General features: G+C 45.9%; 1 protein-coding gene across 1 annotated transcript in view; it reads right to left on the bottom strand.

Moving 5' to 3' along the window:
- LOC143957723 (cytosolic phospholipase A2 gamma-like) overlaps positions 1-11,678 on the bottom strand; it is a 204,947-nt gene extending 193,269 nt beyond the window's left edge. Inside the window, exons 1-2 of the mRNA XM_077467424.1 lie at positions 11,590-11,678; positions 11,451-11,508 (exon numbers count right to left, since the gene is read on the bottom strand). Of these exons, the coding sequence (XP_077323550.1) occupies positions 11,451-11,465 (15 nt within the window). The 5' untranslated portion in view covers positions 11,466-11,508; positions 11,590-11,678. The remainder of the gene's footprint in view (positions 1-11,450; positions 11,509-11,589) is intronic.
- Positions 11,679-14,146: the final 2,468 nt, after the last annotated feature.

Genomic DNA, 14,146 nt, shown 5'->3' with positions numbered 1-14,146 from the left:
CTATAAAAAAATAACTAACCAACCAGCGTCACCTGTAACAGTTATATGGTGATCACTGGTGAAAGGGTTAACTAGGGGGCAATCAGGGGGCTTTATGCGGTAGTATATGGGGGTTCCTGGCGCTATAAAAAGCTGCGGCGAACCTAAATACCTACTTGCCTAACTAGTGTCACCTGTGACACTAATACAGCGATCAGAAAAACGATCGCTTATTAGGCTGGGTTCACACTGGAGCGATGCGGGAACGCCACAAATCCGCGGCGGGTTCCCGCATTGCATGCCTCCCGGCGGCAGTTCACACTGCCCTATGCGAACTGCTGGGAGTGTCAGTGAAATGTTAATGACACCTCCAGATCAGTTCGCATATCGCAGTGCGATCTGCAAACTGGGATCGCATGGTGTGAACACCCATGCGATCCGATTCTGCTGCGGACCAAAAAAAGGGTCCCGTGCGAATTTGTGGCGGGTGCGGCGCGAATTGCAAACTCGAATCACACAGAGATCGGATGTGATTTGCACTGCAGTGCGGTGCGAATCACATCCGTTCTCATAAACCGCTGCAATGTGAACCCAGCCTTAGTGACACTGGCGACGGGGGTGATCACGGGGTTAAACCTTTATTGGGGGGGTTAGGGGGGTACATTAGAACTAAAGGGGGCTAACCCTAACTGCCCTAACAGTTATTACAGTCACAAATGACACCAATGCAAAAAAAAATGCAATTGGTGTCACTGTGACTGGGGGGGCAGGGGTAATTGGGGGGGTGATCGGGGGGGTGAAGGGGGGGTGTGAGTGTGCCTGGCATGTTCTACTGTGTAGTGTCGTGTTGGTGCAACTCACCGATCCTCTCTCCTCGGTGCCGTAACGAAAAATACCGACACGGAGGAGAGATTACATCACTTCCTCTGCCTGTGTTTACATTACAGGAGAGGAAGTGATGCAATGCTTCACTTCCATTCGTCAGAAGCGATCACGAGGGGGTGGCCATGAATGAATGGCCGCCCCCTCATCCCGGATCGCTCCTGCACGGATACCGACCGCCGCTGGCACCGGGGGGGGTCCGATCGGGCCCCCCACCCGCGGGAAGGCAGGGACGTACAGGTACGCCCATATGCCTGCCCGTGCCATTCTGTCGACGCATATCGTCGTGCGGCAGTCGGTTAAAGTGGTTAAAGTGAAATATTCCTTTAAATATGGTGCCTGGGGGGTGTCTGTAGTATGCCTGTGAAGTGCCACGTGTTTCTCGTGTTTAGAACAGTCCCTGCACAAAATGACATTAAACGGAAATAACACCATTTAAAACTGCTTGCGGTTTTAATGTTATATCTGGTTCCTGCAATATGGTTGAAAATCATTGAGAAAAATGGCATGGGTAGCCCTCCCTGCCCATTACCAGCCTATTTGGGTCTTGTACGCATATTAAGGGGAACCCCGTACCCATATTAAAAAAAGGAAATGCGTGTGGCCCCCAGGCCCTATATACTCAGAACAGCAGTATACAGGCGGTGCAAACAAGACAGGGACTGTGTAGGTTTGTTGTGTTAAGTTGAATCTGTTTGTAATTTTCAACTGATACATTTTTAAAGTGTAGCTCCAGTCAAAAAAACTATTTTTAAGCTTTTTGGAAAACATAGGGAAGGGCTATCACCCCTGTATAATTTGTTTTGTCGTCCATCTTTTTTCATCTCACTTGCTGTTGTCTCCTTCCGTTTGCAAGTAGGAGATGTTTGTAAATTGGATGTTTGAAAGTAGGGGCCTGTCCTATATGCTCTGCAGAAATGGCGGAACAAGGTGTTGGTTTTGCCACAACATTGTAAGCCCTCAAAGTGACTCTTGGTGGGCGCTGGAGCGCCCTGCTGTGAACAATTATATCAAAAATTGTAATTACATGCCATTGTTGAACAGTGGTAGAAAAATTGACCTTTGGTGGTTGTGGTGCTGGTGCCACAACACTATAAGTCCTCACCGTTACTCTGGGTGGGCACAGGAAGGGGCCCTCCTGTGAAATATTATATCAAGAATTGTAATTACATGTCCCTGTTAAACAGGGGCAGAAAAATTGGGCCTTAGGCACTGGTGCTGGTGCCACCACACTGCAACCTCTCCCATATACTCTAGTTTTATTGCAGGAATTAGCCCTGCTGCAAAGCATTGCATCAAAAATTGTAATTAAACGCCCCTGTTAAACAGGGGCAGAAAAATTGGGCCTTAGGCACTGGTGCTGGTGCCACCACACTGCAACCTCTCCCATATACTCTTGTTTGATTGCAGGAATTAGCCCTGCTGCAAAGCATTGTATCAAAAATTGTACTTAAACGCCCCCTTTAAACAGGGGCAGAAAAATTGCGCCTTAGGCATCACCTAGAACCAGAAATGTTCTTCCAACATATCAGAGGAGGAGGAAGAGGATAGACAATCAACATAACAGGACAGTCATTCAGCATCAGCATAGGCAGTCTTGAAGTGATAGTTAAAAAAAATTATTCTGTTACATCAGCTTCAGGTGCTTGGTAGCTGTGGGTGATCCAAGACTGATTCATCTTGATGAAGGTCAGTCGATCAACTGATTCGGTGGACAGGCGCACCCTGTGATCGGTAACAAAGCCACCAGCAGCACTGAAGGTGTGTTCCGAAAAAACGCTGGATGCAGGACAGGCCAGTAGCTCAATTGCATACTGTGCAAGCTCTGGCCAGCAATCCATCCTCAAGACCCAGTAAGCCAGAGGATTTTCGGTGGGAAAGGTGTCCAAGTCTGACCTTGCCCCTAGGTATTCCTGCACCATGTAAATCAGACGCTGGGGCTGTGGACTAAAAAATTGTCTGAAAGCATCAGTCAGACGGCCACCTTCTCCACCGCTCCTTCTGACCGATGCCTCAGCAACACGTTGTCCAGGACCAGGAGTTTGTAACCTCCCAGGCTCTGGGAACGCGTTGCACAGACCTTTCTGCAAGGCCTCCCGGAGATGTCTCATCCTCTGCTCCCTCTGCGATGGCAAGATAAGGTCGGCAACCTTACCCTTGTACCGTGGATCAAGGAGAGTGGCCAGCCAGTAATGGTCCCTCTCCTTGATCCAAAGAATACGAGGATCCTTCCGCAGGCTTTGCAGGATCAGGGAGGCCATGCAGCGTAGGTTAGCTGAGGCATTCGGTCCGGAGTCCTCTGGGTCACTAAGGACAACATGATCCGCAGCTACCTCCTCCCAGCCACGTACAAGTCCACGTGTTTCTTGAGACTGTAAATAATCCCTACAAGACTGCTGCTGCTGCTGATGCTGAGTGCCAGCCTCCACCTCCATGCTGACACAATCATCCTCCTCCTCCTCTTCCTCCTCCTCATCCTCTTCCTGTGTGATGGGTGGCACAGCAGGAACACTGTCTGGATAAAGGGGGCCTTGAGAGGCAAGGAAGTCCTCCTCTTCCTGCCTCTGTTCTGCCTCAAGTGCCCTGTCCATTATTCCACGCAGCGTATGCTCCAAGAGGTGGACAAGAGGTACAGTGTCACTGATGCATGCACTGTCACTGCTCACCATCCTTGTGGCCTCCTCAAACGGTGACAGGACAGTGCATGCATCCCTGATCATGCCCCACTGGCATGGTGAGAAAAAACCGAGCTCCCATGACCCTGTCCTGGTGCCGTAGTCGCACAGGTACTCATTGATGGCCCTCTGCTGCGTGTGCAGCCGCTGCAGCATGGCCAACGTTGAGTTCCACCTGGTGGGCATGTCACATATAAGGCGGTTCTTGGGCAGGTTCAACTCCTTTTGGAGCTCAGCCAGCCGAGCACAGGCATTAAATGATCGGCGGAAATGCACACAGACTTTCCTGGCCTGCTTCAGGACATCCTGTAAGCCGGGGTACCTGCCCAAGAACTGCTGCACCACCAGGTTAAGGACGTGAGCTACACAGGGCACATGGGTCAGTTGTCCCTGTCGGAGGGCGGAGAGGAGGTTGGTGCCATTGTCACAAACCACCATTCCTGGCTTAAGCTGGCATGGCGTCAACCACCTCTCGGCCTGCCCCTGCAGAGCTGACAAAACATCCGCCCCAGTGTGGCTCCTGTCCCCCAAACAAACCAGCGCAAGCACGGCATGGCATCGTTTTGCCTGCGCACTTGCGTAGCCACTGGAACGCCTACGAAGCACCGCTGGTTCTGAGGACAGAGCACTGGAAGAGGCCACGGAGGAAGAAGAAGAGGAGGGGGTGGAGGAGAGAGGTGTGTCACAACCAATAGTAGCATTTTGGAGGCGTGGTGGCGGAACAACCTCCAACACTACTGCACCTTGTCCTGCATCCTTCCCAGCTGCCAGAAGAGTGACCCAATGGGCCATGAAAGACAGGTAACGTCCCTGTCCATGCCTGCTGGACCATGAGTCAGCAGTAAAATGCACCTTACCGCTGACTGCCCTGTCCAACGAGGCAAGGACATTGCCTTCCACATGCCAGAATCGCCTTCCGTGAAAAAAAGTGGCGTTTGGGGACCTGCCACTGAGGAACCGCACATTGTACAAACTGACGGAAGGGGGCCGAGTCTACCAACTGAAAAGGCAGCAGTTGAAGTGCTAGCAATTTAGCCAAGCTAGCATTCAACCGCTGGGCATGTGGATGGCTGAGAGTGAACTTCTTTCGCCGGTCCAGCAGCTGGGGCAGGGACATTTGCCTGCTATAATCGGACGTGGGTGTACCGCTAGCAGAGTTCCCGGAAGCACTTGGCTGTGACACACCTAATTCTACACCTTCATTCCTCTCAGAGCAGGTTTCAGAGAGGACTGAAGGTCTAGTGGGGTTGGAGATGCCAGCTGATGAGGAGCAAGGAGAGGTCCGCTTTGTTCTTTGGTGTGGGTCTTTGAGGTACGCTTGCCAACGAGCTGCATGGCAGGTCAACATATGTCTGGTCAAGCATGTGGTGCCCAAGCCGCTGATGTTTTGGCCACGCGAGATACGCTTGAGACATATGTTGCAAATAGCAGCGGTGCGATCTGATGCACTCGTCTCAAAAAAGGCCCACACCAAAGAACTTTTAGAATAACACGCAGAGGCAGCGCCCTGCACAGGCGGAGCTCTGCGTTGTGATTCAGTCGGTGTGCTGTCCCTAAGCTGGCCCCCGGAGGGCATCCTGCCTCTTTGGACATGTGCCTCCTCCTCCTCCTCTCTCCTACCAGGCACCCACGTGGAGTCAGTGCCCTCATCATCCCCTCCCTCTTCATCGCTGTAGCAAACCTGGCAGTATGCTGCAGCTTGTGGAACATGACTGCCAGATTGCTGTCCTTCTTGAGCATCCCCTCTCTCTGCGCTCACACTACTGCCTTCCTCTAGCTGAGTGTCATCATCAGAGCCCACAAAACACTGGGCATCCTCCTGGAGCATGTACCCAACACTGTGCTCAAAGAGTTCAGGAGACTCCTCAGGAGGATGTGGTGGGTCTAGGGAAGGAGTCACTGATGATGACATTGAGAGGAGGGAAGACGATGCGTTGGCAGCTGCTTTGCTAGTACCCTGAGACTGGGTGAGAGAGGATGAGGAGGATGAAGAGGGCTTGGTCATCCACTCTACCAAGTCATTGGCATGTTGCGGTTCAGCATGTCCAGCTGCCGAAAAGAAGGACAAGCGTGTCCCATGGCCACGTGCTGATGACAATGCACCGCGTCCACGACCAGCACTGTTGTCTCTAGACACAGAGCCTGCTTGCCCTCTTTTATCGGCTCGCGCCTGTCTGCCTCTCCTTGCTGGCCTTCCAGACATGGTAATGGCCTGAAGGGAGTTAGGTAAAACAGCAGTGTAATGGAGTCACACAACACCCACTAAGCCCTGCAGATGGCTCTATTAGAGAACAGCAATAAAGGGTAGATACAGGTGTATATTGTGCTGGAGGCACAAAAAACCCACTAACTCCTGCAGATGCCTTTTTTATAGAACACCAGAGATAAAGGGGTATATACAGATGTACACTGTGCTGTGCTGGAGGCACACACAACTTCCAATAACTCCTGCAGATGGTAAGTGGGCTCAAATAGAGAAGAGCTATGTAGGTGGATATAGCGGTGTGTACTGGGTACAGAGCACGCAGACAGCACGCACAAGCTCCTAACACTACTGACTGCAAGCTCTATTATAAAAGATAGATCACTAGCTATATAGGTGAGGTGAATATAGCGGTGTATACTGCGGTCAGGGCACACAGACAACAACCACTACACAACAGCAAGATCGAAAATCGGCCGAAAACGATCGGTGTGTACTGTGTTGAAGGTACACAGAACACCCACTAACTGCTTCAGACGCCAACACACTACACTAGGCCGCCACGCTGGCGGCCTTATATAGTGTGGGGCGTGTACTACACAGCCTGAGCTATGATTGGCCACAGGCATCCTGCCTGTGGCCAATCATGGCTCTCCTCGCTGCTGGCGCTGTGATTGGCCAAGCATGCGGGGTCACAGTGCATGCTTGGCCAATCATGAGCTAGCAATGCACTGCGATGACGCAGTGCATTGTGGGCCGTGAGCGCCACACGAATTTGGCGCGAACGGCCCATAACGTTCGGAATTCGCCGAACGGGCGAACAGCCGATGTTCAAGTTGAACATATGTTCGACTCAAACACGAAGCTCATCCCTAGTGATGAGTATACAATGTATGGGCGTGATGAGTGTACAATGTATGGGTGTGATGAATATACAATATGTGGGATGTGATGAGTGTACAATGTATGGGTGTGATGAATATACAATGTATGGGTGTGATGATTATACAATGTATGGGTGTGATGAGTGTACAATGTATGGGTGTGATGAGTGTACAATGTACGGGTGTGATGAGTGTACAATGTATGGGTGCGATGAGTGTACAATGTATGGGTGTGATGAATATACAATATGTGGGATGTGATGAGTGTACAATGTATGGGTGTGATGAATATACAATGTATGGGTGTGATGAATATACAATATATGGGATGTGATGAGTGTACAATGTATGGGTGTGATGAATATACAATGTATGGGTGTGATGATTATACAATGTATGGGTGTGATGAGTGTACAATGTACGGGCGTGATGAGTGTACAATGTACGGGTGCGATGAGTGTACAATGTATGGGTGTGATGAGTGTACAATGTACGGGTGTGATGAGTGTACAATGTATGGGTGTGATGAGTGTACAATGTATGGGTGTGATGAGTGTACAATGTATGGGTGTGATGAGTGTACAATGTATGGGTGTGATGAGTGTACAATGTATGGGTGTGATGAGTGTACAATGTACGGGTGTGATGAGTGTACAATGTACGGGTGTGATGAGTGTACAATGTATGGGTGTGATGAGTGTACAATGTATGGGTGTGATGAGTGTACAATGTATGGGTGCGATGAGTGTACAATGTATGGGTGTGATGAGTGTACAATGTACGGGTGCGATGAGTGTACAATGTATGGGTGTGATGAGTGTACAATGTACGGGTGTGATGAGTGTACAATGTATGGGTGTGATGAGTGTACAATGTATGGGTGTGATGAGTGTACAATGTATGGGTGTGATGAGTGTACAATGTATGGGTGCGATGAGTGTACAATGTATGGGTGCGATGAGTGTACAATGTATGGGGTGTGATGAGTGTACAATGTATGGGTGCGATGAGTGTACAATGTATGGGTGCGATGAGTGTACAATGTATGGGTGCAATGAGTGTACAATGTACGGGTGTGATGAGTGTACAATGTATGGGGTGTGATGAGTGTACAATGTATGGGTGCGATGAGTGTACAATGTATGGGTGCGATGAGTGTACAATGTATGGGTGCGATGAGTGTACAATGTATGGATGTGATGAGTGTACAATGTATGGGTGTGATGAGTGTACAATGTATGGGCGTGATGAGTGTACAATGTATGGGCGTGATGAGTGTACAATGTATGGGTGTGATGAGTGTACAATGTATGGGGTGTGATGAGTATACAATGTATGGGTGTGATGAGTGTACAATGTATGGGTGTGATGAGTATACAATGTATGGGTGTGATGAGTATACAATGTATGGGGCGTGATGAGTGTACAATGTATGGATGTGATGAGTGTACAATGTATGGGTGTGACGAGTGTACAATGTATGGGTGTGATGAGTATACAATGTATGGGTGTGATGAGTATACAATGTATGGGGCGTGATGAGTGTACAATGTATGGATGTGATGAGTGTACAATGTATGGGTGTGATGAGTATACAATGTATGGGGCGTGATGAGTGTACAATGTATGGATGTGATGAGTGTACAATGTATGGGTGCGATGAGTGTACAATGTATGGATGTGATGAGTGTACAATGTACGGGTGTGATGAGTATACAATGTATGGGGTGTGATGAGTGTACAATGTATGGGGTGTGATGAGTATACAATGTATGGATGTGATGAGTATACAATGTATGGGGTGTGATGAGTATACAATGTATGGGTGTGATGAGTGTACAATGTATGGGTGTGATGAGTATACAATGTATGGGTGTGATGAGTGTACAATGTATGGGTGTGATGAGTGTACAATGTATGGGTGTGATGAGTGTACAATGTATGGGTGTGATGAGTGTACAATGTATGGGTGTGATGAGTATACAATGTATGGGTGTGATGAGTGTACAATGTATGGGTGTGATGGGTGTACAATGTATGGGTGTGATGAGTGTACAATGTATGGGTGTGACGAGTGTACAATGTATGGGGTGTGATGAGTGTACAATGTATGGGTGTGATGAATGTACAATGTATGGGTGTGATGAGTGTACAATGTAGGGGTGTGACGAGTGTACAATGTATGGGGCGTGATGAGTGTACAATGTATGGGTGTGATGAGTGTACAATGTATGGGGCGTGATGAGTGTACAATGTATGGGTGTGACGAGTGTACAATGTATGGGTGTGATGAGTGTACAATGTAGGGGTGTGACGAGTGTACAATGTATGGGGCGTGATGAGTGTACAATGTATGGGTGTGATGAGTGTACAATGTATGGGTGTGATGAGTATACAATGTATGGGCGTGATGAGTGTACAATGTATGGGGTGTGATGAGTGTACAATGTATGGGGTGTGATGAGTATACAATGTATGGGGTGTGATGAGTGTACAATGTATGGGTGTGATGAGTATACAATGTATGGGTGTGATGATTGTACAATGTATGGGTGTGATGAGTATACAATGTATGGGTGTGATGAGTGTACAATGTATGGATGTGATGAGTATACAATGTATGGGGTGTGATGAGTATACAATGTATGGGTGTGATGAGTATACAATGTATGGGCGTGATGAGTGTACAATGTATGGGTGTGATGAGTATACAATGTATGGATGTGATGAGTGTACAATGTATGGATGTGATGAGTGTACAATGTATGGGTGTGATGAGTGTACAATGTATGGGTGTGATGAGTATACAATGTATGGGTGTGATGAGTATACAATGTATGGGTGTGATGAGTGTACAATGTATGGGTGTGATGAGTGTACAATGTATGGGTGTGATGAGTATACAATGTATGGGTGTGATGAGTGTACAATGTATGGGTGTGATGAGTGTACAATGTATGGGTGTGATGAGTGTACAATGTATGGGTGTGATGAGTATACAATGTATGGGTGTGATGAGTGTACAATGTATGGATGTGATGAGTGTACAATGTATGGGTGTGATGAGTGTACAATGTATGGGTGTGATGATTGTACAATGTATGGGTGTGATGAGTATACAATGTATGGGTGTGATGAGTGTACAATGTATGGATGTGATGAGTATACAATGTATGGGGTGTGATGAGTATACAATGTATGGGTGTGATGAGTATACAATGTATGGGCGTGATGAGTGTACAATGTATGGGTGTGATGAGTATACAATGTATGGATGTGATGAGTGTACAATGTATGGATGTGATGAGTGTACAATGTATGGGTGTGATGAGTGTACAATGTATGGGTGTGATGAGTATACAATGTATGGGTGTGATGAGTATACAATGTATGGGTGTGATGAGTGTACAATGTATGGGTGTGATGAGTGTACAATGTATGGGTGTGATGAGTATACAATGTATGGGTGTGATGAGTGTACAATGTATGGGTGTGATGAGTGTACAATGTATGGGTGTGATGAGTGTACAATGTATGGGTGTGATGAGTATACAATGTATGGGTGTGATGAGTGTACAATGTATGGGTGTGATGAGTGTACAATGTATGGGTGTGATGAGTGTACAATGTATGGGTGTGATGAGTGTACAATGTATGGATGTGATGAGTGTACAATGTATGGATGTGATGAGTATACAATGTATGGGTGTGATGAGTGTACAATGTATGGGTGTGATGAGTGTACAATGTATGGATGTGATGAGTGTACAATGTATGGATGTGATGAGTATACAATGTATGGATGTGATGAGTATACAATGTATGGGTGTGATGAGTGTACAATGTATGGGTGTGATGAGTATACAATGTATGGGTGTGATGAGTGTACAATGTATGGATGTGATGAGTGTACAATGTATGGATGTGATGAGTGTACAATGTATGGGTGTGATGAGTGTACAATGTATGGGTGTGATGAGTATACAATGTATGGGTGTGATGAGTATACAATGTATGGGTGTGATGAGTGTACAATGTATGGGTGTGATGAGTGTACAATGTATGGGTGTGATGAGTATACAATGTATGGGTGTGATGAGTGTACAATGTATGGGTGTGATGAGTGTACAATGTATGGGTGTGATGAGTGTACAATGTATGGGTGTGATGAGTATACAATGTATGGGTGTGATGAGTATACAATGTATGGGTGTGATGAGTGTACAATGTATGGGTGTGATGAGTATACAATGTATGGGTGTGATGAGTGTACAATGTATGGGTGTGATGAGTGTACAATGTATGGATGTGATGAGTGTACAATGTATGGATGTGATGAGTATACAATGTATGGGTGTGATGAGTGTACAATGTATGGGGTGTGATGAGTGTACAATGCATGGGTGTGATGAGTGTACAATGTATGGGGTGTGATGAGTGTACAATGTATGGGTGTGATGAGTATACAATGTATCAAAATTTTATTTTTCTATTCTATGCCTCTATTTTGTATACTATTTTATTGTCTTTGGAAATTCGAAAACGTTTCAAATTAGAATTTCATCCAAATTTTTTTTTTTTTCGTTATTTTGGATACGTTCAAATTCGGTACTATTCTAATTTGGAAATTTGGATGTATCCGAAAAAACAAAAAAATAAAAATAAAATGTGTCTGAATTTTAGTTCAGAAAGAAATGAACCGCACACGTCTAATATAAATGTGATTTGGATACCGCATCGCATGACGGCGCAATCACTGTAAGAGTTAGTAGCACAATACTGAAATGATTTGGTATCACTGATGGAAATGAATAGAAAGTCACTCACCTCATTGGCCGCCATTGGAGATGAAGGTAGGTCACCGCTTATCTCCCAACATGTAAATCTGATAAAACAGAATGCAGTAGTAAGACTTGTGAAGAGGAGGAGCTCAGATATACAGAAGACGGGATGGAGATGGCTGTACCAGTAATCAGATGATGGGAGAAGTGTGGTTGGGAAGGTTTATTGGAACGTGTGGAGTTTCGAGTCTCTTATAACGCTGATGTGATGTAATATGATTGGTCGGTTTCCAGACTCCTCCAGTGAGGTTATCAGAAGACGTCAGGTCGCTGTTGATGAAGCTGTTCATACAATAACTCGTACACGGAACTGCCGGCTGCAATGTAATAAAGATTTCAAAACAGCAACATAGACAGCAAAAAAAATGTAAATGATCGATAGACTTTTATTTTTACTAAGAAATGTGACAAAAATGAAGCACAATTTCTCTTTTCTTAGGAAACATTTCATGAGATCCGATGCAGAAAGACAAACATCTTTATTCTTTAATGACCCCAAACATAGACTGAGGCACCAATAATAGACTTTTATTTACCAAGTAATGGGAGAAAGATAAAGAACAATTTCTCTTCTCTTAGAAAAGATTTCAAAGTCTATAAAACCGAAAGACCAACATATTAAATCCTTTTACTGACAATGACTCAGGGATGGAGACAATGGACTATTTTTACCGTTGCCTCATCTACAGTCCCGTTGTGATACGTTGTCTTTAAATGCTAATCAAGGGATGGAAACACACGCACCTTTTTATTTATCCACTTCAGCCCCATGTGAACTACGGAACTATGGGACTCCACCGTTCACAATCTAAAGTCCTAATTTTAAAAGGGTAATATGCAAGTTACTGTCCTAAAAAGTGTTTGGGGATCCGGGTCCTGCCCCAGGGGACATGTATCAGTGTAAAAAATGTTTTTTAAAAACGGCCGTTTTTTCGGGAGCAGTGATTTTAATAATGATTAAAGTGAAACAAAAAAAGTGTAATATTCCTTTAAATTTCGTACCTGGGTGGTGTCTATAGTATGCCTGTGAAGGGGCGCATGTTTCCCGTGCTTAGAACTGTCCCTGCACAAAGTGTTATTTCGCAAGAAAAAGAAAGTCTTTTAAAATCACTTTCCATTGTCGGCTCCCGTAATACTGAGAACACTCAATGAGTGTTCTCTGTATTAGCCGACAATTCATTCATTGATAAAAAATAAAAAAAAAATCACAGTGGCTGGATCAGATCAGCCATCGCTGGACCCCGGAGAGATGATCATCCGTCGCTGGATAGCAAGAGTGGATTACCACCTCCTGGAATCTTTTTTTAATTTTTTTTTATTTTTAATAAAGGAATTTTTCAAAAGTGTGTTTGTCTTACTTAACAATTTTTACACTTTCTTTGTGAAATGGTAGGGGTACTTTTGTACCCTCTTACCATTTCAAACAGGGGGGGCGGGATCTGGGGGTCCCCTTGTTAAAGGGGGCTTCCAGATTCTGATAAGCCCCCCTGCCCGCAGACCCCCACAACCACCGGCCAGGGTTGTGGGGATGAGGCCCTTGTCCCCATGGGGACATGGTGCTTTGAGCAGTAACAGACCCCCAAAGCATCCTCCCAATGTTGAGGGCATGTGGCCTAGTATGGTTCAGGAGGGGGGGCCCTCTCTCGTCCCCCCCCCCCTCTTTTCCTGCGGTCTGCCAGGTTGTGTGCTCGGATAAAGGGTCTGGTATGGATTTTTAGGGGGGCCCCCACGTCAATTTTTTTTTTTTAATTTGACATGGGGTTCCCCTTAATATCCATGTCAGACCTGAAGGGTCTGGTAATTGAATTTAGGGGAATTCCCACGCTTTTTTTTTTTTTTTTCATCAATGAATGAATTGTGCTCCGTAATACAGAGAACAATCATTGAGTGTTCTATGTTATTACGGGAGCCGACAAGTGAAAGTGATTTTAAATTACTTTTTTTCTTGCAGAAATGACACTTTGTGCAGGGACAGTTCTAAGCACAGGAAACATGCGCCCCTTTACAGGCATACTATAGACACCCCCCAGGTACGAAATTTAAAGGAATATTACACTTTTATTGTTTCACTTTAATCATTATTAAAATCACTGCTCCTGAAAAAACGGCCGTTTTTAAAACTTTTTTTTGCATTGATCCATGTCCCCTGGGGCAGGACCCGGGTCCCCAAACACTTTTTTAGGACAGTAACTTGCATATTAGCCTTTAAAATTAGCACTTTAGATTTCTCCCATAGACTTGTACCGGGTGTTCCGGCTTTTCGAATTTGCCGCGAACAGCCCAAATTGTTCACTGTTCGCTGAACAGGCAATGTTTGAGTCAAAGTCAACTCGCAGGCTCATCCCTACTTACTAGCAATATACTGCTAGTTCCTCCAGGAGCTGTACAAGGGAACCAAGTTTGTGCAGGAGGAGGGAATAAGAAGATGTGTGTAAATAGGGAGGAAGTTGTCCCTTTGTGTTGAGCATTTCATATTTCCTCTACCCCATTCCAAGTTATCATCCCCTAATAAAACCAACAGAGCACGTCAAGGACTGATTTTTCTGTGTTGGAATGAATTGAACTCCAGACTTTGAGAGTTGCGTTTACTGTACTCCAGAAGGATGGCGTTGGTCGGTGTTGCAGCCATATGGCAGCGAGAAAAGATTTGGTGGAGGTGACAAAGAGCCGTTTCTTCTTTTT

The sequence above is a fragment of the Lithobates pipiens genome, unplaced genomic scaffold (assembly GCF_037356315.1).
Source record: "Lithobates pipiens isolate NorthernLeopardFrog02 unplaced genomic scaffold, aLitPip1_a1.2 Scaffold_55, whole genome shotgun sequence".
In the NCBI taxonomy this organism is placed as follows: Eukaryota; Metazoa; Chordata; class Amphibia; order Anura; family Ranidae; genus Lithobates; species Lithobates pipiens.
This window is presented reverse-complemented; position numbering and strand designations above follow the sequence as displayed.